The following is a 27,978-nucleotide window of genomic DNA, read 5'->3' on the forward strand; positions in this document are numbered from 1 at the left end:
ATATCTTTGTGTTTTTCAAATACCAGATTGCTATAATCGTTTACTACTACCTAATCTCTTAGCTAGTATCAGATCGTTTTAATGATTAGCACTTTAAAAAGTTTGTGATCCTGTATGGCTACACCACTTTCCACCACATTTTTAAAATTTATTCCCTTATATTATTGACTTTTTTTTCTTCCAGATGAATTTTGTTCTCTTTTTGAACTTTTAAGAGATTGTGAGCCCTGATAATTTGACTTTTCAATATCTTCAGGTGTTAAGATTAAAATTAGTTTCTAGTATAAAAAGTATTATATATTTTAGAGGTTTATTAAAGATTAAGAAATAAAGAAAATAAAAAATAAGAAAGCACATGGCTAGGAGGGCCGAAAAGCCCATTCAATTTCACTTACACTACATCTTGAAAGATGCTTGTCTTTGGAAGTGGAAGCAGGAAGAGAGAGAGCCGTAGTAGGTGGAGAGTCAGCCTAAATATAATTTCTGTTCTTGGCCTAGGTGGGAGTTCAGGTGAGGTTACAAGGCATTTTGGGAAGTGACCAAGGACTTCTGGGAATTGAAGTCCAGGGTTCAAATCTCCATTTTTACACAGGTAGTCACCAAACTCTGAAGAAGTAGAACAGTTACTGATCTGCATTAATAGGAGTTTCATTGATGTGAATCCCTTATGCTAACAAAACCATAGATTAGGTAAAAAAAAAACATAAGAACAACATACTCATTTGTAAAATTAGAGAAGGATAATGGTAGAATATGCACAGAATTATCTTATAAAACAAAGAGATGCAGTTAAAGATAAAATCAGTTTAAAGAAAGTTTGGAAAAAGTCTCAAACAGAACCATTATCAGTCTGGAGGGAATTTGAGGATGAATTTGGAAGGACAAAAATGGACAGAAGACAGAAAAATTTGCCAAGTTTTTTGTCTCAAACTCTTGCACTTGGAGTCTAATATTACAATGCTGAACTTTCTTATAGAGGAGAAAAAAATACTACTAAAGAAAATAGAAAAATCATCCAAACTGACCCAAGAGTATTGTAAAGGAGCTCCTAGTGGAGGTGATGTAATTATAAAGGTACTGATTAAGATGTAGAAGAATTGATTCCAAAGTATCTGAAAGGAGGAAAGAATACCAGTGACTTGGGGTGCGGAGGAGAGGAACCTTTGGCCTTATTAACAAAAAAATAAAGTGACGAAGGAAACATCAATTACCAGCATATATGTCTATTTTCACATCTATATAAAAAGATCTGTATTAAGAAGCATCCTGAATGGGAATATTAGTAGAGAACAGGCAGGCATTTGCAAATAATACCTAAAGTAGACCACATTTTTACTATCATAAAATTGATCAAAATATGTAGGAAATTTAATCTTTCTTTTTTCTTATTGCTTGGTGACTAAGAATAGCTTAAGTATAGCAAAACCTCTGGTCAATAATATGAAGTGAAGCACAAAAAAGTATTTGCCAAAAGTATTCATGGTAATGAAGGAGATCCAGTGCACAGTCCAAATCAAAAATCCTCTAGATGTTTCTGTTTATGGATAGCATTGCAGTGGTTTTATCATTCCTTGGATCACTGAAGAATCATGAAATATGATTTGAGAGTTTGACCTAATGGGGGAAAAAAACTAGATAAAGAATTCCTGTCCTAACTCTGACTTGTATTTAGATGAACAACTGTTAGGACTCATCCATCATTATACAGCAAGCCCTTTGGACAGATATTGCGAATAACTGGCTATTTGAGTCAAGAATTAAATAAGGAAGACAGCTAGGTGGCTCAGTCGGTAGAGATCCAGACCTAGAGATGGGAGGTTATAGAATCTGGTTTCAGATACTTCCTAGTGTAATATTTATTGGGAAAGATGGGTGGATATGACGAACAGGGCATATATGGAAGGCTTTGTTTTGTTTTTTAAGGTTAAGTTCAGAACTTGTTCTTGTTTCCTTTCCACACTAGTTTGTGACCCTGAACATGTGACTTAACCTCCATTGCCTAGCCCTCAAAAAAAAAATGAGAGGAAGACAGTGATCCATATGGCTAATAGGACATTTTAGGGTTTCTTTAATGACTGTAGACTTTTCCCTGAAATGAAGGCCCATCATTTTAAATACCAATGTTATACCAGTGGTGGTGTGTGTTGTAAAATATCACAATCCTCAAATAATTGAAATTGAGTATCACAAGATTGGTACATGGTAGGGGTGAACAGGCCCTAGTAAATGATAAATAGAATACAATGGTGAATTGTAGTTAAAAAAAAAAAAAAGATTGGCCAGTATTTGTCATTATCCAAGGAGAGTTGGATTACTTAAGGCAAGTTTTACTATTATCCTCATGATGTCAGGGAAATCTGAGAAAGGCATTACTGCATCCCTTGTGTTGGACTTGTGTTGGACAAGAGTTGCACCAATTAGGCAGGCATAAATGTGTTGCAATCATGTTATTTGAAGGGTACATCAACATCAATGAGATCACAGGCCTAGGAAGAACATAAAGGATTAAGGTTATACTGGAAAGACAGGAAGTTTAAGAAACCTAGCCATTTTTGGTGATGGAAAAAGACATCTAAGGTCCCATTGAGCTCTAAATTTTTGATTCTGAGCTACTTTGTTTTGTTAGCAATTCTTTTCAAATATAAAATGCACTAAATGATGTTGAGGTCCTTTCCAACCTGAGGTTCTATAATTCTTTAACATACCAAATAAGTAAGTACAGAATAGATGACTGATTACTAGTGTTCAATGTAATTAATCAGAAAGCCTTGGAATTGAGTTTTGAGTAGGTATTTGAAGGACAAGAAAAAAATGAAAGGACATAGACTGGAGTGGAGGAGTTGGGAAGGTATTTCTAGGTAAGATGAATGTCATGTTTCCTAACTTAAAGACATACTGGTGTCTTTCTAATATCTTTCAATTCTGCTTCAGTTTAAAATCTATTCATTTATGTTACTATCTTTAGTAGACAGTAACAGATGTTATTTTTACAAAGCTAATGACACACAATTTTCCCCCAATCATGAGCTAATTATATTCCAGAAATAAACTGTTTGGAATTTAACATTAGAAAATAAATTTTCATCATGGAATAAATGTTTTAAATGATAGTTATAATAATAAAAGATATTCACATTTCTTTAATATATTAAAGTTTGAAAAATGCTTTACTCACAACAGCTCTGGAAGGTAGGAAGTTCAAATGTAATTATTCTTATTTTACAGATGTGAAAACTGAGGCACTGAGAGACTCTAAGGACTTGCTTGTGACCACATACAGGTGGAATATGAATCCAGCTCTCCTGATTATGAGTCTAGCATTCTTACAAAAGTATGTTGGCTCCCCAAACCCTCTTTAACCCATACTATTGTTGAAAATGGGGCCATGTGGTGTAAATGGAAGGATGAGTTTCCTTCCCTTTCCTAAATATATCAAAACACTAATTTCCTTATTGAGGTTCATCTTGGAAAAGTGCTAGTAGAAAGATAACATGATTCAGTTAAAAGACATTTTCTAGAAATGTATAATGACTTATTATTCCATTAATTCTCCTATTTTTGTCTTTAAATATTTGTTTTTAAATGAAGATGCTTATTAATACAAATGAACTTTCAATTGATAAAAGTTTAGGCTTTGTGGCTAAATAAGGGGAGAAAAATTCAGATAGCACGGAGTTGGGGGGGCAGTATTTGGAGGCCCAAGTTTGTCAGATCCATTTCTGTTGACCATTTCCATAGGAGTGGTAGGATATGTTCCATTATGTAGGGGATAAACTTTCTATTTGTTTTAAACCTGTATACTTCTATAAAGTCCTAAACCAATATTGTGTCAAAGTGACTATGTGTTACAGGTGAGTGGAAGCTCTCACTGATCTTAGCTTCTTAGAAAATCAAGTATGAGCCTATTCATGGAGTACGTCTATCATTCAAGAATTTGTCTAACTGGCTTCGAAGAGGCTTATCATTAGAGGTTAGTTCCTAAGAAATGAAATTTCTGGGCCATGGAATTTCATGGAACTAAGTGTTGAGGAAATATAGGAAGCATCAGTAGATAGATAACCACACCAATTAAAAAGGGAAATTCTGAAGTATTGAAATATCTAAAATAAGCTAAGGTAGATGGAAGGCAAGTTGTGGAAATAGACTGGGCCCACAGCAGGAGATAGGAACAGGACCCTTGTCCAGCAACTTACAGCATAGATCCCATACTTGGCATGGATCAGCATCAGAAGTGCACTACAGAAGACAGAAATAGACTTTAGCATGCAAAAAGTCCATATTGAGCCCAACATCCAAATAACATAGTAGGCAGCAATTCCACATAATTCTTACAGAAGGTAATACCTATTCATAGTCACCAAACCCAAGATCACACAGGGCTTATCTCTACAAATTAGTACAGAAATGGCTTTTGACCCAAACACAAAACAGAAACTGAGGCTGGAGATATGATGTAGACAGAAGAAAACTCTAAATACAGTGAAGAAATACCATAAATAGAAGCTTGAGAAAAGAATGTGTTGGTCATAAGAACTAAAAAAGTACCCTGAAGAAATTAGATGAAATATAAAACAAAATACTAAAGAGAAAAGATGTCTAGGATTATTAATGTTAGGCCAGTAGAATATACCTCACCCATGTTTGAACTCTGAAAATGAAGGCCAAAATGAAAGCAATACTACCAAGAGACTAAAAAATTAAAAGAATATCAAAAGATTGAAGGGGAAAAAAAAACAGAAGAAATTGCAGGACATATGTAATAAAAACAACTAATTGAGGAGAAAGAATCTTAAGAATCATTAGACTAATTGAAAGTCATGACTAAAAGGAAAAAGTTTAGATACTATGTTGTTTAAAAAAAAAAACCCAAACAAAACAAATGAAAACTTCCCAGACCTCTTAAAACTAAAGGGATAGGTATAAATAGAATCCACATCAAAGGAAACAAATACAATTACTATTAAACAGGAAATAGGACCTGGAAAAAAATTTTATAGAATCTTTTTTTGATAAAGGTCTTGTATCCAAAACATTTAAGAAAAGTGTTCAAATTTATAAGCAAAAGAGCTATCCTCAATAAATTTAAGTGGCCAAAGGTTATGAATAAGCAGTTTTCTAAGGAACAAGTCCAGGCCATCAACAATCATGAAAAAATTCTCCTAATAACTAATAATCAGTGAAACCTAAAAGCACCTTTAAGGTTCCATTTTGTACTTATCAAATTGGCAAAGCAGATAAAAAAATAAAATCACATGTTAGTGGGACACACTAGTGAATTGTTGATGGAACTATGGTCTTGACATTCTAGAAAACTTTTGTGAATTGTTTCCTTCAAGCAGTGATGGCAAACCTTTTAGAGACCAAGTGCCCAAACAACACCCTCATGTCACATGTGAACTATCCTTTTCCCCAAGACAAGAAGGGAGGAAGCATTCCCATTGGGCTGCTCAGCAGAGGGATGGGTAATAGGAGAAATGTCCTCTGGCACAGTGGAGAGGGGGAAGAGAGCAGCTTCCTCCAGCACTCATGCCATAGGTTCACCAACACAGCCTTAAAGGAACTAAATTGTACTTGCCATTTGATCTAGTTATTTATTTATTTATATTTATTAATATTGACCATTATTACACTATTATTTTATTATATATAATAATTAATAATTATTAATAGTAAATTATTTTTAATTAATTTATTTTTAAGTTTTTTAATACCTCAAAAAATTTTTATACCTCAAAAAAAATTTTTTTTTAATTTATACCTCAGAGTGATAAAAAAAAGAAGAAAAGGACCCATACGGGTCTTTTTGTAGAAATGTACAAAACTATTTATACCAGCTGTTTTTATAATTACAGAGAAACTGGGAAATGGTGAAACAGCTTATAGTATAAGAATATAATGGAATAGAATTGTGCCATAAGAAATGATTAAATGATTAGCTTCAGAGAAACCAGGGAAGATCTTTGTGAAGTGACACACATATGAAATTAAGTAGTATCAGGGGAATAATTTATACAGTGTGCCAGCAACATAAAAAATTAAAACATCTAAAAGATTTAAGAACTCTGATCAGTGCAGTGACTAACCATATTTCCAGAGGATTGATGATGAAACATAATGTCTACCTCTTGACAGTTCATAGACTCAAAATACCAAATAATACATAATTACAAGACAAAGAAACAAAGAAATGAAAGAAAAAGGGACAAAGTTTTATTTTATTATCTTTTTAGAACATGCAGAGAAGAGAGAAGAAGAAAGACTGAAAGAATACCATTAAGCAGGAAAGCTTTAAAAGCTACAGGTTGAATTTTTAAACTTAAAAGGAAAATCAAGGGATATGTAATAGATAGCTACAGTTCCATTTATAATCTTTTCCCCTGCTACTAAATATGTGATAATGACTTTTTTTTTTGGTATTTAAGTTCTGAAAAAAATGTGTCCAAATCATCAATAATGAGCAAAAAGATAAAAAAAAATACATGAAATACATGAAAACCTTATTTTTGTTTCTTAATGAGATAATTTCTTTAGCCATTGTGATCTGCAGGACTTTGTGCTTCAAATGGCAAAATTTCTAGCTTCTCTGGAATGTTAAGTAATGATGACTTATGATGACATTAATGATGGCAGTGTGAGGATATAGTGTACTAGATACTTTTCAGAACACAGTGCTCAGCTACAGGCAGGAGATTAGATTTCCAATAACCATGATATTTTGGAGGAGTTGTCAGACTAACTGATATTTCTTAAGCAAGGTTCTGGCCTAGGCAGCCGCTTGCCCATTAAGAGCTTATTTTTCACTGGTGAGAAGAGTGAAATAAGATGGTGTGACATGTACAGAGTTCAGTATAATACTAGGTAGATTATAATAAAAACAAGATAATTACAAAATACTTTAAGAAACTTTAAATGGTAGAAGACACTTTCATTGAGGGGTTGCATTCAGGGATGAAAAGTAGGATGTGTGAAGGGAAGGGTAAATTGGCACCTCAGATTTAAACTAATGATTTTTATAGTAGTTAGTTGATCAAAATAGTGTAATGTATCCAGTTGGTGTTTAGAACTATTGAATAAGTGATTTCTCCTATTAAGGCCAATATTTGTTTCATATATTAAGAGCTTCTTATGAAGAAGTAATCATTAGTTTTGTCAACTATTAAGTTAAGGACTTAATTGGCAACATATGAAGAAATCCTGATGACCCTTTTCATACTTTTTAACTTTAATATATACCCTTTCTCAACTGTGCCAAAATTTTAGCTCTCTGAAAAGCTTGTGAAAGACATTATGACTAGCAACTTTTTTCCCCCAAATCAGCTCCATAAAATAATCTGAGAATCACAAAATCTTTCACTTGTTTTGAAACTTGGAGACACATAAGTTCAAGCACTTCCTATTAGGAATGAGAAAACAGACTTAAAGAGGTTAAATACTTAATAAATTCCAATGGCTTCCAGTAGGCTCTAGGATCAAATACACACTCCTTTTGAACTTTAAGCAATCTTAGTAAACTGGTCCAGCCTATCTTTCTAATCTCATTTTATTTTATTCCTTTTCCCACACACTTATCATCCAGCCAAAACCAAACTGGCTTTCTTGTTTCTGTTACACATGATACCTCATCTGCCATCTCTACGCCTTTGTTCCCCAGTGCCTTGAATGCACTCAAACCTCATCTTTATCTTTTAGATGTTTCTTTTAAAAGATTTTAAAAGATTTAAAAGATTTAAAAAAAAAGATTGTTTCTTTTAAAACAATATTAAAACAACACTTTTTAGAGCAGATCTGGCCACCCCTCTCCAGATGCTAGAGCCTTTTTCACCTTAATATTATTTTGGTATATTTATATATACATATGTATATACAATATGAATTGATACATAAAGATATGTATGTAACATACATGAATATAACACATGTGCACATGTTTGTGTAAATATACATGTATATAATATATACAGCATACATGCATTCACTTGAATTATGCTAATTTTTCTAATCATAACTTTCCCAAGAATTTTTAAAGGTGACTAAATTTGTATCCTAATGGAAAAAAGCCAAGTAATATCCTTTCCCATTATTTCTTATAATGCTTCCCATGAAAACAGACCACTAAAAATTCTCTAAGCTTTTTATACACAGACATGAGTAATAAACTTCATGTGCATGTCTATTTTCTGAGCTTCAGTTCTTTATTTCCAGCTAGATATTCCCCACAAACCCTTTCTTCTTCCAAACTTCCCTATTTTTGTTCAAAGTACCACCATCCTCCCAGGTTCCAACTTTAGTGATAATCAGCATTATCCTTAACTTCTCACTTTCCCTCACCCGACATCTCTAACCTTTTGCCAAGCTTGTTTTTTCTATCTTTGCAACATTGTTCCCTTTCTCTATTCCTACAGCTACTTCCTCAATTCAGGCCTTTACTCCCTCTCATCTAGGTTATTGCAACATCTTCCTTGCTACAAATCTTTTACTACTCTAAACTATTCTACATGCTTGTCAAGAAATTCTAATGCATAGATCTAGTGGTGTGACTCATCTACACAGTCTATCCCAGTGACTTTCTGTTGCCTTGAGTATTAAATATAAATGTCTCTCTAACTTTTAAGCCCCTCACAATCTGGGTCCAATCTCTTGCCAGACTCAAGGTTATGTATTACTTCCTCCTTGCATTCAGCCACCTGGCCAAACTGCCCTCTCTGTTCATCACGTACTAAATTATATCTCTTATCGATGCCTTTATACTCTTTCCTTCATGCCAATAATGCACTGCATCATTACCTCTTGTACAGTTTCTCTTTTAAAATGTTGCCAGATGCTACATTCTATATGAAGTCTTTCCTGATCCCCCAGTTGCTTCTGAAATTACCTAATATTTACTTTGTATTTATTCACTTTTATGTTTTTGATGTACTTAATTTAATTTGTCCTCTTTGTTGTAAACATTTAGCATATAAGCTTCTTGTGAATGAGGATTGTTTCATTTGTTGTACTTGTTGTATCCCTAGTACTAAATCCTACCACATTAACTGGCATAGAGTAAGCACTTAATGAATGCTTATTGGTTGATTGCCTGAGTATTATCTGAAAATACTATTTAGTGTTCTTTATCATTGTTATTCATCTATAAGTGAAGTAACAAGGTATTTTGAGTGTATCAAAAATGGAATGTTGTGTTATAGGGGCATCATAGGGGTATGGGGGGTTGGTTAGGCCACACAATGCAAATATAGTACTAGGTTGGAATAGTGAGACAATTCTCCTATTATACAAGACTTTCCCCTTCTCTTCTTAACCTTCTTTTTCTCCTTTTTTTATTTATTAGGCATATGGAGAACTTGGAAAGGGTTCACAGAATAGCAAAAAGTTAAAGTGTTGGAAAATGGACCCAAAAAAGGAAAAAGAAAGAATTTGTTTTTAAAGAAAAACCTTACTAATTTGTGACTATTTACATTTACATGAAAGTTTGCTTTGCCCTTTTTCCAGGTGAGGTCTTATTAATAAAATTACTAGAAAATATTTTTAAAGGATAATTAAAGCCATTTTAAAAACCCTATCCTAGCTATGTGACCCTGGGCAAGTCACTTAACCCCAACTAGCCCTTACCACTTTTCTGTCTTGGAATCAATACTCAGAATCAATTCTAAGGCAGAAAGTAAAGGTTTCAAAAAATCAAAACAAAACAAAATAAACTAATATTGAATATCATGATGTTTTTTATAACTATATTTTCCATCCTTTAGTATCTGGAATGCAATTGTTCAGTATCAAGTTGAAAACTTTTACTGCCATAAATCCTTTTCAGACTGGCTTCTTTCACCTTCCCCACCCTACCCACCCCCCCCCCAGTCTACATTAGTGGGATAGACCTGGTGTAGCAGTCCACCCCTAGCTATGGGCAAGGGGAACAGTTGGTATGTACAGATTGACTTAGAAGAGAGCATGCTCAGTCTTGAGCATGCTCAGTATTGCACATGGCTGGGAAAGCCTCTGACCCTTGACCCCAGGTTCCCCCAGGTTAGGTGGGAACACAGGTTTCTTTGTGCTCACCTGGTTAAGAGAAACCACACCTATACCTTGTCATTAACTAATGATGATCATCCCTGTGTACTGTGTATATTTGCATATCAAAGAGATTAAATATGCCTCAGCCAGCTCCGCCTTTCTCTCTTCTGCTCTTCTTCCCTTCCAGCTCGCACTGATGCCTGTCCTTGCTGGAGCCTGGCCTTTGGCCAGGCTCCAGCTTTAATCTTTCTCTATCTTCTCTCTGACTTGTGTGGTATTGAATCTGGATCTCTGGACTGGTAAAAGCCTTCGGAAGGGTCCTTTGATCAGAGCTTTGGCTGTGGCTCATTGGTGATTAATAAAGACTCATTCCTGCCACCTCATATCTCTACTTCGACTCCGTCATCCCCCTCGTGGTATCTAAAACTTCTATCCTTTCTTTTTCTTCCTACCTTAAAGCTTCTCTCTCCCCTCTGAGGAAGCTTTACCTGGAAAAGGCCAAAAAAAGTCTTGTTTTTAGAACACGTTTTTACTTACAGTTGGTCATGCTGTCCCTTGTTTCTGTGAGTAAAATACAATAGAGAACATTCTGGATAGCTAGATACAATAGGAATTCTTAAAGTTAAATTTATGAAAATTCAAAAAGCTTTCTTTAGAAACCTTTAGAAATAGGTTTGAATACTTCTGCCATTTAGGGGTACTCCTATCTGAGACATGTTAAATAATTTCTTTAGGTTTCCTATTCAATCAATAAACAATCATAAAGTATTTACGAGATTACAAACACAATAAGTGAAACAATCTTGTGTGATTTGTAGCAGCAAACTAAGGTGAAAGTTCACTCAAGAGAGCTCAAAGACATTAGGTTGCAGTAGAGGCAATATGAGGTTGGAAGTTGAAGCATAGGCAGTGTGGTAAAGAGCTGCCGAGGAAGTAGTATAGAAACCTGGTTCCAGACAAGTTAATGTGAAAGCTCATTTAATAAGACCTAATTCACTTGTTTTAAATGTGACAAAACTAGTAAGAGAGGTAAAATCAATTGTCCAGTGTCAAAACAGCAAATCATTTTGCTTATGTTTGTAGCTTATTCTCTGAGGGGCTAATCAAAATTCCCACTCTCATTGTTAAATTAGAACCTCGGTACCCCTGAGGAATTAGAGATAGATTTCTAATGTATAGCTTATAACCTCTCACCAGTGCACTTCCCACCATAATTATTTAAGAATCAATTTAATAAGTTGTAAGTAGTTTTTAGAAAGGAATATTTATTAGGTGTTATAGTCTGAGCAGTTGGTACAAAATATTCCCCCACTCTATCATACTCTCTTACCAGTATATATAGAGACAAGGGTCAAGTGAACTGAAGCCCAGAGAACACATGTGATAAAGGAATAATTCATAATTCTTAGTTGCTGGGAGTTCTTTTCTCCCCTTTATGAGGTGTTCAAGAAATTCCCTTACATGTGGTGTTAACTTCTTTGCTGGAGTCTTTGTAGAGTTGTGAATCTGTATCTAATTCTTTTGTGCCTGATGAAATCATAGCCGTGAATGCTGCAAGAATACAGATGGAAGGATTGGAAGATATCTAGACCTCTGAAATTCTTGAGATCTTCCTGTTTTCATTGGGGGAGTAGGGATTGGGGATTAAGGCAAGGCAAAAGTGTTCTTTTCTCTCCAAGTCACTTGGAGTGGGGGTGGGAGTATGCTGACTCCTCATTTGATACTCATTAGAACCTATCTATGGCTGATGCTAGAATAACTTGGACCCTCAGCTGGTCTTATTAGATAGTTTACAAGGCTGGCCAATATTTCCTTAATGAATATGAATGCTCTTTCTGTGAACATAACTAGTTTTTGATTGATTGGTGGGTTAGTCGAGACTTTCATCTCACTAAAGTATCAGGGCATTGTATCATTTACTTGCAGTGGGATGGGTGACTTAATTTACTTACTTAATTTACTTAATTTACTATTCTTACACGTATTTTAAGATTTTGATGATGTTTAACCCACTAGATTTATTTAAACAAATAAATAATCCTCATTACTCTAAAATACATTTTCTACAAGAGTTAAGCAAAACTACTTAACGGAATGGCTGCAACTGATGGTATATTGTCACTTCTCATTTTGGGGGCATAATATTTATTAATAAAAAAGGAAAAATGTGTCCTTTCACTTGAATAAACTAGTTTCTAGTGGGTTGGGTTTCTTTTTTTTAAAGTTTTATTTGATCTGAACAATTTGACAAATTAGTTACAGTAGAATTAGAATTCAGGTTTCCTAATATTCATTCTAAGATCCCTAATATTCATTCTGTTACTAAAATACTTTGGGGTTTTTTCATAGATATGGAAGTGATGAAGCCTTTGATAGATGAACAGAATTTAGATGGTACATCTGATGAAGAGCATGAACATGAGCTATTGCCTGTTCAGAAGCATTACCAAATTGATGGTCAAGGTGGCATTTCGTAAGTTTGGTATTTTAAAGGCCTTCCTTTATAACTTTAGCTGCTCTTTTCTTTTTATGCTTTTAAATTGATTTGAAGAATTTTTAAAATAGAAGCTAATAATTGAGCAAATCATAACCATCAAAGTTATTATAGGAAGATGCTTGAAATATCCTAAGGTCATCTATAAATTTTTAAAATTAGTTTGATTTTGTCACATCAGAAAACACATAAAAAACACAAAAATGACTCCAACAGAATATTTCCTGAAAATACTAGCAAAAACAACATAAAAAGTGAATTTGACTTACTCAGTCTTTCACTTTTGTAATTACTGTATGAAAGAAAGGTCTACTTTTATCTTTAACCAGTTTTGGTTTTTTGACCCAAAGGAGTTTTATTTCAGTTTCATGTCCTTTTATACATAGTTGTAATAGTTATGTATATTTTTCTTCTGTCTCTTATTTCACTCTGTACTACTTTATATATTTTATGTTTCTTTGAATTTTTCAATTCTTTATCCTCATTCTTTACATGCCACAATTTAAGCCATTCTCCAGTATTTTTTCCTGATTTTTTTTGTTGCAAGTTAATTAAATTGTGTAATTGTTTTTTAGAAATCATTGTTGTGTTGTTGAAAGTTTTAATTTCAGTGATTTTCTTTATGCTTGGTAATATTTATGCTTTCTTAGTTAAGGAAATAAACTTTTTCCCCAGCATCCCCTGACATTCTTTCAGGGATTGATCATACTTTCTCTCCTGTCCTCCCACTCCCTTGGTTCTGGAGGGAGAGATGGAACATTCCTTGACATTGCCACTTCCTGACTCCCTTTGTCCTTTATTACATAACATTCTTTACTACTTTGAAACTCATTCTTTCATCTTATATAGATCATGGTGGCTGCAATCTACTCCTGACCCTGGATATTCACAAATAGTATTCTCTTAACTCCCCATCCCTCCACCCCTTAAGGAATTTGCTACTTGACTCATTTTTCACAAGCCCGACCAGGAGACTGCGAAGCCGAGGGTTCCTTCTGGCTAGGTGCGGCAACTTCAGGCAAAAGATGGGGGACAGCTTGAGTACTCAGACCTGGTGCACAGGCATCACATAATTTTTCCACCAGCCACAGGGTTCGTGTTTATTATATAGCCCAGTGGTAACATGCTTTGTTGGCACACAATCATATTTCAACATACATTATTTCTAGCAGGTAATTGGACACGCCACACATTAATTTCTAACAGATTATTTAATTAACATTCTATGATCATCTTGTATACCATGTTGCTATAACAAAGAAATAGTGATGGAGATAAATGGCACAGGCAGGGTAATCAGGGGTCAGTTCCCCCTGACCTGTGGGATGATCAGCTAAGAGAATCAGCTTTCATAATCAATCAGAATTACTTAGGAGATCAGTAACAAAAAACATTTGTTGCTGGGTGTGGGTTTGAGGGGTGATTTTGAGATAAAACAGAATTAGGAATTTTCTTAATTTCCAACTTCCATTTCTCTATGTTTCACTTGGAGATGTTTCACTAGAGATGTTGCCTGGCTATTGTAATATAAAAAAACATCAAAATGTGTCCTGTAGACCTGGGCTTGAAAGGTGATTGATGTTCTTCGCATGCCTGGGGAGTGTAATGGGTGTGGAGAATCTAAATGTGATTCTACTAAGGGAGAGAAAGGAGGGGGCTAGTGGGTGCATGGAATTCTTTAGGTTTTAATTCTGTAAATAAGATCTTTGGAGTGGATCTTTAAGATGATATTCTGGGGGGATTAAAGTGGGGCATATATGTGTTAACCCTGTTAGTATTTTGCTCTTATATTATTTCTCCTGAACTGGGCGGAGAACAATAATCATAACAATTTCAGTAGTAAGGGAAGTTAGTGGGAGAAGTCACATAAAGGGCTGAGTGGGTACCTCATCTTTTCTGAAGGCCACTTTGCAGCTTTCATTCCCCAACTGCAACTCTGTCAGACAGCGTGAGTTTGATGGCTTCCCGCACTCAGTGTCCTCCTAGGGAACGTTATTCCTCAAATACCCTAGCATCCCATTTCCTCAGTATCCTCAGTTCTCATTAACTACTTCTCTACTCCAACTCAGCCACACACAGGAATTGTTATAACCTGAATTTTGACCATTACACAGCAGTGTTCTATTGACTACCCTATAGATATATGTAATCTAATTTCAGTAGGGTCCCTATTAAAGCATGACATTTCTTTTTTCTCCTCCTTAATGAATTCTCTATACCACAGATATTCCACACCTCTCATTCCTCCCACTCTTTTCTGATAATCGTATATTTTGCTAAAAAGAAAAATTGGGGCCACTTGGTTATGCAAGGCCTTTGTCATATTCTCTCCTCTTTTCCTCTAGCTGAAAAAAAATGTAACCCATCTCCTTTTCAAGGTCAATATCTCTCCTCTCTTGTCTTCTACATCAAATTGCCATATCAATCACTGCCACCCCAACCCCACAATCTTCACTTTCTCCCTTTCTACTTCTTCTTTCCCTGCTGCCTTAAAATATGCTCAAGTTTTCTTAAACTTAAAAAAACAACAATCTTCAAGTACTTCAGTAGACCCTATAATCCTATCTAGCTATTGTCCTAAATCTATTCCCTTTCTGAGACAAACTCAGGGAAAAACCATCAGTGCTTTTTACCTCCTCTTCTTCCCATCTCATATATACTTCAACTCTTTGTAATATGGCTTCTTATAGCATCATTTAAAATTTGCTGTTTGATATCTTATAATTGCCTTTTTCAGTCCTCATCTTTTTTGACTTCTTTGTTGTATTTGCCACTTTTAATCGTCTTTTAAATACTTTCTCCTTTCTGGGTTTTTGTGAAATGTTCTCCTTCTCTTGGTTCTGTGACAAGGAAATCACTTTTAAAAGACTGATATATATTAATTTAAGGTCGCCAAGGAATTCAGCTATGTAATTCCTAAATGAAAACTCAAGTCAGCCGTCAACCTTTTATAGAGTTTAATTACAGACAGGAGGAAGAAAGGAATTAGAGATAGAGAGAGAGAGGGAGAGAGAAAGGGGAGAGAAGGGAATAGGGCTTAAATACCCCTTCTGTTTAGGCTGGGCCAAAAGGCCCAAGCCCTTAGATAGCTGGGGCAAAGAAAAGAGATCAGTCCCTATTACTCACGTGACCAAAATGGAGAAACAGTCTCAGAGGCCCCCACCTTCAGCTTCCTTCAGAGCAAGCTTCTCAGAGCACCTCTCCAACCACTCAGAGCCAAAACTCTCCAACCACCCCCTCCCTTCTCACATCTACCCCTCTATCTTTAAGGAAACCATCCAAGTTCCCTCCCCTCAGTTCTCACATCTACCAATCACTGTCCATCAATTTCCCTGTGCCAATAGTGGCTCTAGCTTAACCCAGGACTGCCCAGAGGTCTGTGGCTTTGCACATGTCTGTTGGAGGTCATATTCTCAAATAATTAAATTTTGATCTATGCTGCAGCCCTTCCTAAATCCTGTTAGAACTGAGTGGGGTGGAAATTGTATTTTCCAAGACCTGATTCTGTCATTCCAAGTATCTCTATTGTATCAATTCTAAAATCAATCATGACTCAAAGAAATTCCTGTTCTGTGCTTAAGCATAGGTCAAAGCCCTTTCCATTGTTCAGCAAAAGGTTTCTGTCCTAAAGTAATCTTAAGAAGGGAGGAGAAGGAACCTCCCATGCCAATGGGGTTCACATTCCAATACACTATCAGTAAGAAATTTTCCAAGTATGAAATTTCCCAATGGTGAAATTTCCAACATTTATAAGTCTAAGAAATTTTAAGGTTTACAGTTCCTATATTCAATTTTGTCTTCTTTGCTACCTCATCATGCATATCAAACCCTCTCACTGTTGCTATCCCCAAACTCTTACTTTGGATCCTTTCCTCTAAATTCTCTTTTGGTATAAACTTTGAGTTTAATTATCTTAATAATGCAGCATGAGGTTCTTTCCTCAGCTCCAGGCCCACTTTACTAACTGCCTAATAGTCTGAAAATCCTCCAAACTATTATCTCTTGTAACTACCCTTTCAACTTTTTTATTTTCCTATTTTTTGTTTTAAATCCTTTATGATAATCATGTCAATTATGTTTAATATAGTGAAAATGCAGACAATATTCAGTAGACTGACCATATACTTGTTTTATAAATCAAAATGCTCTATTTTCATCTGTCATCTGAAACTCGAGTTTTGCATATACAGAAAAAATCTGTTACAGTGGTATGCCATAGGAAAATGATATCAGTTTAAAAACAGAAGAGTTAAAAAAAACTAAAAACATTTAGAAATGGTTGAAAAATTTTTTCGGATAAGGAAATTTGTTAGAAAGGTGGTAATGCCATGATAATAAAGGAAAAAAGTTCATATTTAAGACTAGAGTTACAGGCAGTTCTTTTAATATCAGTTTTCAGATTCCAAAAATCACAATCTCAATGATCAGCATTATTATTATTATTATTATTATTATATTTATGTTGCCATTATTATTTTTGCATTTTAATTAACTTTCTAAAACTAGCTTATATATAGAAGAAAGATAATACTTTAGTTTTATATGAGGCTTTTTATTTTTGTTAGAAATTTTATTTTATTTCTATCTCCCATTAAAATTAAGGAAAATATGGGAACAAGGCTTAATGATTTTAATTACAAATATGATATTCTGAAATAGTAGGCATAGAGGACAGAATGCTGGATTTAGAATAAGAAAGCCTGAGTTTAAATCCTGTGATTCTAAATAAAGTGCTAAGATTTCTTATGCTCAGTTTCCTTATTTGTAAAATGGGTATAATAATAATAGCACATATTTTACAGTATTGTAGTAAGACTCAAATGAAATTACATATGGAAAGTGATTTGCTAATCCAAAAAGTACTGTATAAATGCTAGCTATTGAATACAGGTTCTATTTATTCCTTTAATAAAATTTTATTGCAACCTGGAAATGTTTTCATCTTGATTATTCGAGATTCTCTGATTAGTTGGGTTTTTTAAAAATATTTAAATCTTTCACTTTTCAGATTCGCACAAACCCTTATGCATCTTCTTAAAGGAAATATTGGAACTGGCCTTTTAGGACTCCCACTTGCAATAAAAAATGCTGGCATTGTGGTAAGACCTATTTTGTAGTGGCAAGTTAAGATACATTGATTGATCTAAATTATAAAGAAAAAATTGACAGAATAATATTCAGGCTAATAATATCAGTTAGTTTTGGTGAAATGCATTTTGGCCAGTTAAAGTCAATTTTGACTATAATTTTGTATTTAGCTAAAATTATGGAAACTATAAATAGTGATACATAAACAATCTGTGAAAATAAATAATTTTTTAATATTTCTATGTTATTGATTGTTTACTTATTGTACTATAGTGTCTTACATGTAGCAGACCTTAATAATTATTGAACGAAACTGAAGTTGGCACTGATCAGATTTAAAACAATTTGACGAATTTTCAAGATATACTTCTGACACAGTTTTATTTAGGGTTCCATTAGGCTGAATAGTCTGCCTACCATTTTTGGTAATCATTGATCTACAGCTGGCAAGTTAGACATATACCTTGCTTGTGCTAATTGGGATGGTCAAATTATGGGAGCAAGTATACATGTTAAGGGAAATATATATCACTAGTCTTTTGCCATTTATTGATATTGTAAGCATCATATAAAAGGAGAATGTGAGCATTCCATTAGCACTGTTGATTATTTATTGGTCAAAGAAATTTTACTAAGAAAGAATTATCTGAAAGTATGATTCTGATGCTGTGTATAAGTAGTGACTTGGGCCTGAGATAGTATAAAATTCTGATTAGCTTTTACTTGTTTTGTGTGAAATTTGTGACTCCCTTGTGGTTTCTATTAATTGAATTAGAAACAATCCTTGCCTGCTTGTGCTTCAGGCTGAGTGAACAGGCCTGGAAAGCCCTCACTAACCTGTCTGGGTGGGTCATGGAAATAGACTAAGAAATGATAGTGGATTACTGTCTCAGATAGGTATCTGCTAACCTCACATATAGCCTATTATAAAAATCTGTCCCTACTCTTCCATGTTATATATAACCCAAGCCTTTTGCCTTTTTAAAGGAAAAAAAGAAAAGGGTACCTTAGTAAAGAGAATGTAGTATCCAACCACTAAAAAATAGTTATTGGAGCCGATTATTTGTTTTAAAACTGTATATTTTATAAATTTATAATACAAAGTTTTATTTCCAAAAGAAAATCAATATCAGCTGAAGATAAAAAAATAGATGTTGCTTACTGAGGACATTATTTGGTTCTTTGTAATTTAGCATGTAGCTAAACTTGTATTTATTATTTTAGGGAAATTTGGGAGAAATTACTTACAAAGTAATAGAATAATATTTGATTTTTTTGCTTAATGATTGTCTTAAAATACTATGATCTCACAAGTATACTTACCCAACTGATTGGTATACTCTAATCTAGAGTAACTTCTGGGGTTTTTTTTTTGGTTATATGAATAAATATGAAATTGTGAGGATGCTTTTTTCAATTATTAGGAAATTATCTACGATACAGCTCTCTTTAGTCTGATTTTTAACCATGTCTTTTAGAAGAGGAAGTAGAGATAGAGAAATGCTGTCTCAGTTGCTTTGGCATGCATTGCCTAATATGCCAGTTTGACACATATTCATCCCCTTTAAGGTAATTTAGCATGAGAATGATCCTACCATTCTTTGGTTCTTTTGGTAGGAGACTGTGATGTTCTTTGACTTGTACTATGGCTTTAAATAGAATGTGCCTATATTATTGTTATTCCTTTTCTATATATCCTATAAGTTGGGGTAGTTAATGGGAGATGAACCTTAAATATCACTTAAATTTTATGTCTTTGAGTTTATTGTCTCATTTTGTAAACTGCTTAATCATCTAGTTTAACAAATATTTATTAAAAGTTTACCCATTGCTTATGAGGTGTAGCTTCTATTTGTTAAAAGTTTCAGTATCTAAAAATTACATTTTTATCTCTATCTTACAGATTGGACCAATCAGTCTTGTGTTTATAGGAATTATATCTGTTCACTGTATGCACGTGTTGGTACATTGCAGTCACTCTCTCTGTCAGAGGTAAATGTGAAGTCGCTCAATCTAGTTCACACATATTTATTAAAGAACTTTAGAACCTCCAGGTAGTCTTTTTTGCTGCTATGTTTTGTAATTAGCGATTATGTTTTTAGTAAAAGTTTTTTTGTGTAATTCATTCAGTTTACCATTCTTTAGGCATGTTCCCCAAAAGGAGAAATCAATGACTTTTCATTCCTGCTTAAGATAAGAGGCAGAAAATAAAGGAAAGTAGAAAATCCTAATAATACAACCTGCGATTCTGGTTTAGTAGACCTCATTTGTCAGTAGTTCTATACTTATTGTAATGATGATATTGATGATAAGAATAACAAGAACAAAAATGATAGCTGACGTGCTTTAAGATTAGGAAAGTGTGCTTTTGTGAAAAAAAAATATATATATTTTGTAAACTATAATGTGCATTCCAAATGTGTTATTTTTTTCTTATTTTTTATGAGTCTAAAATGTCTTAATTTGTAGTGGACCAAAATATTATGTCACTGTTCCCTAAATTAAGATCTGGACTCTCCTGTCAGCTCAGCTACACTTACTAAATGCGTGACCTTGGGCAAATTACTTAAGTACTCTAAATCTTATATCTGTTAACCAAAAAATAGTAATAATGTTGTTATAACTTACTTGCCTAACTCAGAAGATGGTTCTAAAGTTCATTTTGTAAATTGAGATTCCAGATTAAAGAGCATCAGTTTATGAAGTGACTGATTTGTATATAGTGGTGGCAGCTAATTTCAGAGATTTGAAATGTTTAATGTGATCATAAATACAGAGTTAATATCAACTTAGTTTAATAGGGATGTGATTTTGACATGCAAATGAATATAAAAACAACAATTACATGTTAAATATCATATATGACACGTTTCAAGAGAGGAATGACATTTTCACATTTTCCCCTATCTTATTATTGGCATGCTAATAATGATTCACATTTGGAGAGGCAGTATAGTATAATGAATTAAGAATTGGATTCAAAGTCAGTAAGACCTGGGTTCAGGTTCACCCCAGATACTCAATACCAGGCAAGTGACTTAACTCTTCAAAAATATCAGTTGAGTAACAATTGAAGTTACCCATTAATAAAGACTCTTTTCTCTCATTGAATTCCTAATAAAAATAATCATATCCAGTTTGCTTTCTTCCCCAAAATCCGATATTTATATTTCATTAAGTTTTAAAAAGTAGAGAGCTTTTAGATGCCAAAATGTTCTTTTACATATGTATTAATTATTGTATTTCAGGTTTAAAAAATCTTCATTAAGTTATAGTGATACTGTTTGTTTTGCTATGGAAGCCAGTCCTTGGAATTGCATCCAAAAAAAATCTTCCTTAGGAGCGTGAGTATTTTGTAAATATCTCATTTTATCTGAAAATACACAGAAATAATTTGTGTTAAATTTATATATATTTACTGTGAATCAAATGAGTGTTGATGAGGCCTCATTCTTTCAAATGTAGTGAAGTTTCTTTTCAAAATAACATATGTTCTTAAAAACATAACCCCAAACTGTAGCTGTACCAAAAACTTGTCAGATCAATACAAAAATTAAGCAGCAAGAAATATATGCCCTATGGCTTGAAAAACTACATATTGAAAATGGCTCTGTTTTGGATATTTTTTCACAGCCATGACAAGATATATTTGGGAAAATACCATGCCTTGTTTATGAGACATTCCTTTTTGGAAGGGTAAAATTTTGGTATTTTTGCTTGATCATTTTCATATTTTTTGAATTTTTTGAAATGAAACATGGCAAGGGCAAGAGAGACTCTAGGCAAGAGCAGTAGAGGCAACAACATTTTTGTATCACCAAATATTTGGTGTCTTGCTTTGTATTCCAAGAACATAGATCAGTACTGGTTCCTCATTGTTGTGGTCAAAATAGTTGGGAATCTGAAATAATCAAGTGCAAAAATATTTAAGCACATTTGTGTCCAGTACTGGTCTAGGTGCTATATGGGATACAAAATCAGAAGTCATATAATCTAATTATAATCTAATTAGGAAATATAAAATGGAATTTAATAAAGTAATGAGAAGAAAGTATAGGAAAATTTTCAGTCATAAATTAGCTGGGATGTAAAATAGGTTATAGTGTTATAGAACTTCAGAGATAGAGGAAAGACCACTGGAATTGGGTTAATTAAAAGTAGCCTTCATCTAGAAACTACTTCAAATGTTAGGCTAGTTTAAGGTTTCATATTAAGTGTTTACTATGTGCCAGGCACTATTCTAAAAGCACTAGGAATACAAATGCAAAAAAAGATAATCCCTGCCTTAAAGGAACTTACATTTTAATGGGGGAAATAATACATAAAAGAAAGCTGAAGGTCAGGGTTTGGGGTAATGAGGAGAAATTCAGGGGAATATGGGCTAGTGAGAAATAGTCATAGCTGGCTTTCTTCAGTGGAGATTCTGGGTCATTCATAGGGAGGGGCCTTGGGGGCAGATGGCACTTATGAGGTATAACTTACAGACTGAAATGATCTTCTAGGATGAAGAAGTTTCTGGGATGTGATAGAGAACTCCAAAGGAGGAAAGATTGTTAGAAAACTACATTAGTCGAAAAATAAAGTTTAGATAAGGTATGCATAGGCCCCGCCTTCATGAGGCTTACAGTTTAGAAGTATTTCTAAAAACCTTACAATTTCAGTGCTTATTTTTGGTGCTAGAACCTTACTGGCCTCTTGATGTATTAAGCCAGGAGTTCTTCACCTTTTTGTGTTTCTTTCACAGTATGGTGAAGCATATGGCTCCTTTCTCTTAAAACAGTAAAAAAATACATACATATATATATATATATATATATATATATATATATATATATATATATATATATACACACACACACACACATACATACATATATATTATATATATATATATATATATATATTAAGCCCTTATTTGCTATCTTAGAATCAATACTGCGTATTGGTTCCAAGACAGTAGGGCGGTTAGTGATAGGCAATGGGAGTTAAGTAACTTGCCCAGGTTTAAGAAGCTCTCTGTGGTGGCAAAGGATTAGAAAGTGAGGGGATTACCATCAATTGGGGAATAGCTGAACAAATTGTGTATATGATTGTAAAGGAATATTATTGTGCTATTAAGGATTTTGAAGATTTCAGAAAAACCTATAAAAACTTATATGAATTGACACAAAGTGAAGTGAACAGAACCAAGAGAACACCATACACAGAAATAGCAATATTGTGGGATGATCAACTGTGAATGGCTTAACTATTTTCAGCAATGCAAAGATCCAAGACAACTCCACGAGACTATAAGCTGTCAAAGAAGGAATTGATAGTGTTAATGTAAATTGAAGCATACCTTTTTAAAATTTATTTCCTTCGTGAGTTTCTTCTTGTATGTGTGATATCTTTCACATAATTACAAATATGAAAATAAGTATTGCATGAGAACACATTTATAATCTATATCAGATTACTCTTTATTTCTGGGTGAGGGAAAGAAAAGAAGAGAGGGAAAGAATTTGGATCACAAATTTTCAGAAAGTAAATGTTAGAAACGTTTCTACATGGAATTGAGAAAAAATACAAAAATAATATATTACTGGGGAAAAAAATAAGATGTCATTGGTAAGAAAACTTAAGCCCAAAAACCTTTAATGCTAGTGACCTCATAAGTTCCCTGTTCAAGGTTAGAGTCTTAAATTTCCAGACTTTTGGACCAGGACTTTTGCAGTTATGCCATGGTATTTCTCATTGTTGTGCAGATATTCAGTTTAGTTAAAAAAAAAACATACATCAGGAGCCAAGATGGTGGCTTAGTGGCAGCAAAAGCCGAAAACACTGATATTCCTTCTAAACCAGTATTTTAAAAATACCTTAAAATGACAGGAGTCAGCAACCAATAGCAAGACAGAGTGAGGGGGCTCTCCCACTGAACATAATTTGAAAGGTAGGCCACAGTGAGTGAGGCCCAGAAGTCCATAGTACTGACCATTTCAAGCCTGACCTGCTTCAGTGAAGACCTAGCCCCAGGGCAAAATCACTTGCAGTGCTAAACCCTACAAGCTAGGAGAGGAGACAGAATCAGAAAGCAGATTTCAGAATTCTTAGTTCACTGGCAAAAAAGGCTGGGAAAATGAGGAAACAGCAAAATAAACATTTAACACTCAAAAATTTCTATGAGGACAAAGAGCAAAGCACAGAACCAATAGGGAATGATGGTGAAATCCAAGCAACTACATGCAAAACTTCAAAAAATTTAAGAAAAAACAGGAATTGGTCCCAAGCTCTGGAAGAACTCAAAAAGGAAATAAAATAAAATTCAAATAAGACAGATCAAAGAAAAATGGAAAAAAAATGAAAGTAATGCAAAAAGAAAATGACAGCTTAAAATGCAAAATTGGTCAACAAGAAAAAAGGCAAAAAAATCCAATAAAGAAAAGAGTGCCATGAAAACTGGAATGGACCAAATGGAAAAAGAGGATCAAAAGGTCATGTAAGAAATTCAGTCTTTAAAAATTAGAATTGGGAAAATAGAAGCTAATGACTTCACAAGAAATCAAACAACAAAACAAAATCAAAAGAATGAAAAAATAGAAGAAAATATGAAATATCTCCCTGAAAAAATAACTGACCTGGAAAATTGATCCAGGAGAGACAATTTAATAATTATTGGACTACCTGAAAATCATCACCAGAAAAAAATCCTAGACATCATATTATAAGAAATTATCTAAGAAAACTGTCCTGGTATTCTTGAACAAAAGAGTAAAATAGAAATTTAAAGAATCCACAGATTACCTCTTGCAATAAATTCCCAAATGACAACTCCCAGGAATGTTATAGCCAAGTTTAAGAACTTCAGGCCAAGGATAAAATACTCAATTAGCCAGAAAAACAATTCAAATACCATGGAACCCCAGTCCAGACTACACATTGAAGAACTAGAAGGCTTGAAATATGGTATTCCAGAAGGCAAGGGAACTGGGCTTACAATCAATAATCACCTACCCATCAAAACTGACTATATTTTCAGGTAAAAATATGGGCATTTAATAAAATAGAATCTTTGCAAGCATTCCTCAAGAAAATACCAGACTTAAACAAAGATGTTTGATGTCCAAATGCAAAATACAAGAGAAGCATAAAAAGGTAAATAAGAAAGAGAAAAATATATGGACTTCAATAAAGTCAAATTGTTTATATTCCTATTTGGAAAGATGATATCTGTAATTCTTAAAAATTGTTGTCATTATCATAGTAGTTAGGAGAAGTATACATAGACACAAGATATGGTAGTAAGCTGTTTAGGATGACATCTAAAAAAACCAGGACTGAAAAACAGGATTGTACTAAGAGAAATAGGAAGAGAGAAGTAAAATGAAATGAATTATATCACATAAATAGGGACACGGTGGGATGGAAAAACTACTACAGTGGACAGGAGGATGAAGGTGGTAACAGGTAATACTTAATCCTTACTCTCATTGGAATTAGCCCCAAGTGGCAAAGAACAGTCAGATTCATTGGAGTATAAAATCCTATCTTAATTATCTTATAGAAAAGTAGAAAGAGAATAAAAACTGGGGTGGTGACTAAAAACAAAACACTGGTGTGGAGAGAAAGAGTGGAAGAAGAGAGGGCAGGATTAAAAGAAGAAATCAAGATGAAAAGAAATATACACATGGTAATTATAACTTCATTACAGTTGAAATCATTTTTCATTTTTGATACTGGTGATTTGATTATCTTTTTTTAATTGAATTAACCAATATTCTATTTTTATTTGTTTTTTCATAGAATCACCTCCCAGTCTTATTTATTAGTTCACAGTTAGACTAAATTGGAAATCTTAAAAATCAAAGGAGAAATTAATAAAGTTGAAAATAAAAGAACTATTTCAACTATAATGAAGAGAAATTAAAGGAGCTATTTCCTCCAATTACATGACAATAAATCTGATAATCTAGGTGAAATGGAAGAATATTTATAAAAATATAAATTGTCTAGATTAACAAAAGAGAAAATTGAATACTTAAATAATCCCATCTCAGAATAAGAAATTGAACAAGTCATAAACGAACTCCCCAAGAAAAAATCCCCATGGCCAGATGGATTCACAAGTGAATTCTATCAAACATTTCAAAAACAATTAATCCCAATAATATACAAAGTATTTGGCAAAATACCGAAGGGAGGAGTCCTACCAAATTCTTTTTATGACACTAATATGAGGCTGATACCAAAGTCAGGAAGACCAAAAACAGAAAGAAAATTACAGACCAATTTCTTTAATGAACATTGATGAAAAAATCTTAAATAAAATACTAGCAAAGAGACTACAACAAGTTATCCCAAGGATTATTCACTATGACAGAGCAGAATTTATACCAGGAATGCAAGGTTGGTTTAATATTAGGAAAACAATCAGCATAATTGACCATATCAATAATAAAACTAACAGAAATCTTACATTATTATCCCAATAGATGCAGAAAAAGCCTTTGACAAAATAAAATGCTCATTCCTTTTGAAAATACTAGAAAGTAAAGGAATAAAAGTGTCTTTCCTTAAAATAATAAGTAGTATTTATTTAAAATCATCAGCAAGTATCATCTGCAATGGGTATAAGTTAGAAGCCTTCCCAATAAAGATCAGGAGTAAAGCAAGGATGCCCATTATCACCACTATTATTTAATATTGTTTTAGAAATTAGCAATTAGATATTAGAATTAGAAATTAGAATTTAACAATTAGAGAAGAAAAAAGAAATTGAAGGAATTAAAATAGGCAACGAGAAAACTAAACTATCACTCTTTGCAGATGATATGATGGTATTCTTAGAGAATCCTAGCATAACACCTTAAAAACTAGTTGAAGTAATAAATAGCAAAGTTGCAGGGTACAAAATAAACCCACATAAATCATCAGCATTTCTATATATTTCCAACAAAACTCGGCAGCAAGAGTTAGGAAGAAAAACTCCATTTTAAGTCACTCTAGATGATATAAAATATTTGAAACTATTTGCCAAGAGAAGAATAGGAATTAAATGAACACAATTACGAAATACTTTAAACACAAATATAATTAGATCTAAACAATTGGAAAAACATTAATTATTCATGGGTAAGCCAAGCTAATTATAATAAAAATTACAATCCTACATAAATTAATTTACTTATTTGGTGCCATGCCTATCAAACTGCCAAAAATTTATTTTATAGAACTAGAAAAAAATTATGAAAATTAATGTGGAATACTAATAGGTCAGGAATATCAAGAACTAATGAAAATAAAAACATGAAGGATGGTGGCTTACCAGTACCAGTTCTTAAACTGTACTATTAAGCAGTAATCTTCAAAACCATCTGGAATTGATGGATAAATCATTGGAATAGATTAGAGGTAAATGATCTCAGCAATCTAATGTTTGATAAATCCAAAGATCTCAGCTTTGGGGTAAGAACTCACTATTTGAGGGATAGCTAGGTGACTCAGTAGATTGAGAGCCAGGCCTGCAGATGGGAGGTTTTAGGTTCTAATCTGGCCTCAGACACTTTCTAGCTGTGTGAATCTGAGCAAGTGATTTAGCCTGTATTGCCTAGCCCTTCCTGCTCTTTTGCCTTAGAATCAATATACAATATTGACTCAAAGGTGGAAGGTAAGGGTTTAAAAAAAAAAACTCACTATTTGACAAAAACTGCTGGGGAAAGTTGGAAAACAGTATGGCAAAAATTAGATTCAGATAAATATCTCACACCCTGTACCAAGATAAGATCAAAATTGGGTATATGATTTAAACATAAAGAGTGATATAAGTAAATTAGAGGAATGTAGAATAGTTTATCTATTAGATCTATGGAGAAGGGAAGAACTTATTAATAAACAAGAGGTAGAAAACAAGATGTAAAATGAATAATTTTGATTATATAACATATTTCTCTGATAAAAGTTTCATTTCTTAAATATATAGAGAACTAAGTCATATTTATCAGACCTAAATCATTCCTCAATGGTCAAAAAATATGAATAGGCAGTTTTCAGATGAAATCAAAGCTTATCAATAATTATATAAAAATATTCTAAAACACTCTCGATTAGAGAAATGCAAATTAAAACAATTCTGAGGTACCACTTTACACATATCAGATTGGCCAGTATGACAGTAAAGGAAAGTGGTAAATGTTGGAGGGAATGGCAAAATTGGGATGCTAATGTATTGTTGGTGATGTTGTGAATTGATTCAACCATTCTGGGGAGCAATTTGGAACTATGCCCAAAAGGCTATAATACTACATACCTTTTGATCCAGCAATACCACAACTAGTTTTGTATCCCAAAGAGGTAAAAAAAAAAAGAATGGGAAAAGGCCTGTTTTTACAAAAATGTTTATAGCTGTGCTT

General features: G+C 33.4%; 1 protein-coding gene across 14 annotated transcripts in view; it reads left to right on the forward strand.

The window, feature by feature from the left end:
- Positions 1 to 27,978, forward strand: part of SLC36A4 (solute carrier family 36 member 4) — a 93,114-nt gene that overhangs the window by 24,923 nt on the left and 40,213 nt on the right. For 4 of the 14 annotated variants that reach the window (XR_008911335.1, XM_007495035.3, XM_056794515.1 and 1 more), the window contains exons 2-5: positions 12,358 to 12,481; positions 17,511 to 17,601; positions 19,494 to 19,582; positions 20,839 to 20,934. Coding sequence is in view for 13 of the 14 variants with exons in the window: in XM_007495035.3 (XP_007495097.1) it covers positions 12,358 to 12,481; positions 17,511 to 17,601; positions 19,494 to 19,582; positions 20,839 to 20,934 (400 nt within the window). In the remaining variant the exon portion in view is untranslated. Of the gene's footprint in view, positions 1 to 3,225; positions 3,332 to 3,851; positions 3,971 to 9,363; positions 9,490 to 11,420; positions 11,658 to 11,948; positions 12,119 to 12,357; positions 12,482 to 17,510; positions 17,602 to 19,493; positions 19,583 to 20,838; positions 20,935 to 27,978 lie in introns of those variants that run through there. The other 10 variants (XM_056794516.1, XM_007495036.3, XM_056794518.1 and 7 more) reach the window with 8 other exon arrangements.

Source organism: Monodelphis domestica, chromosome 4, assembly GCF_027887165.1.
Source record: "Monodelphis domestica isolate mMonDom1 chromosome 4, mMonDom1.pri, whole genome shotgun sequence".
NCBI classification, from domain to species: domain Eukaryota; kingdom Metazoa; phylum Chordata; class Mammalia; order Didelphimorphia; family Didelphidae; genus Monodelphis; species Monodelphis domestica.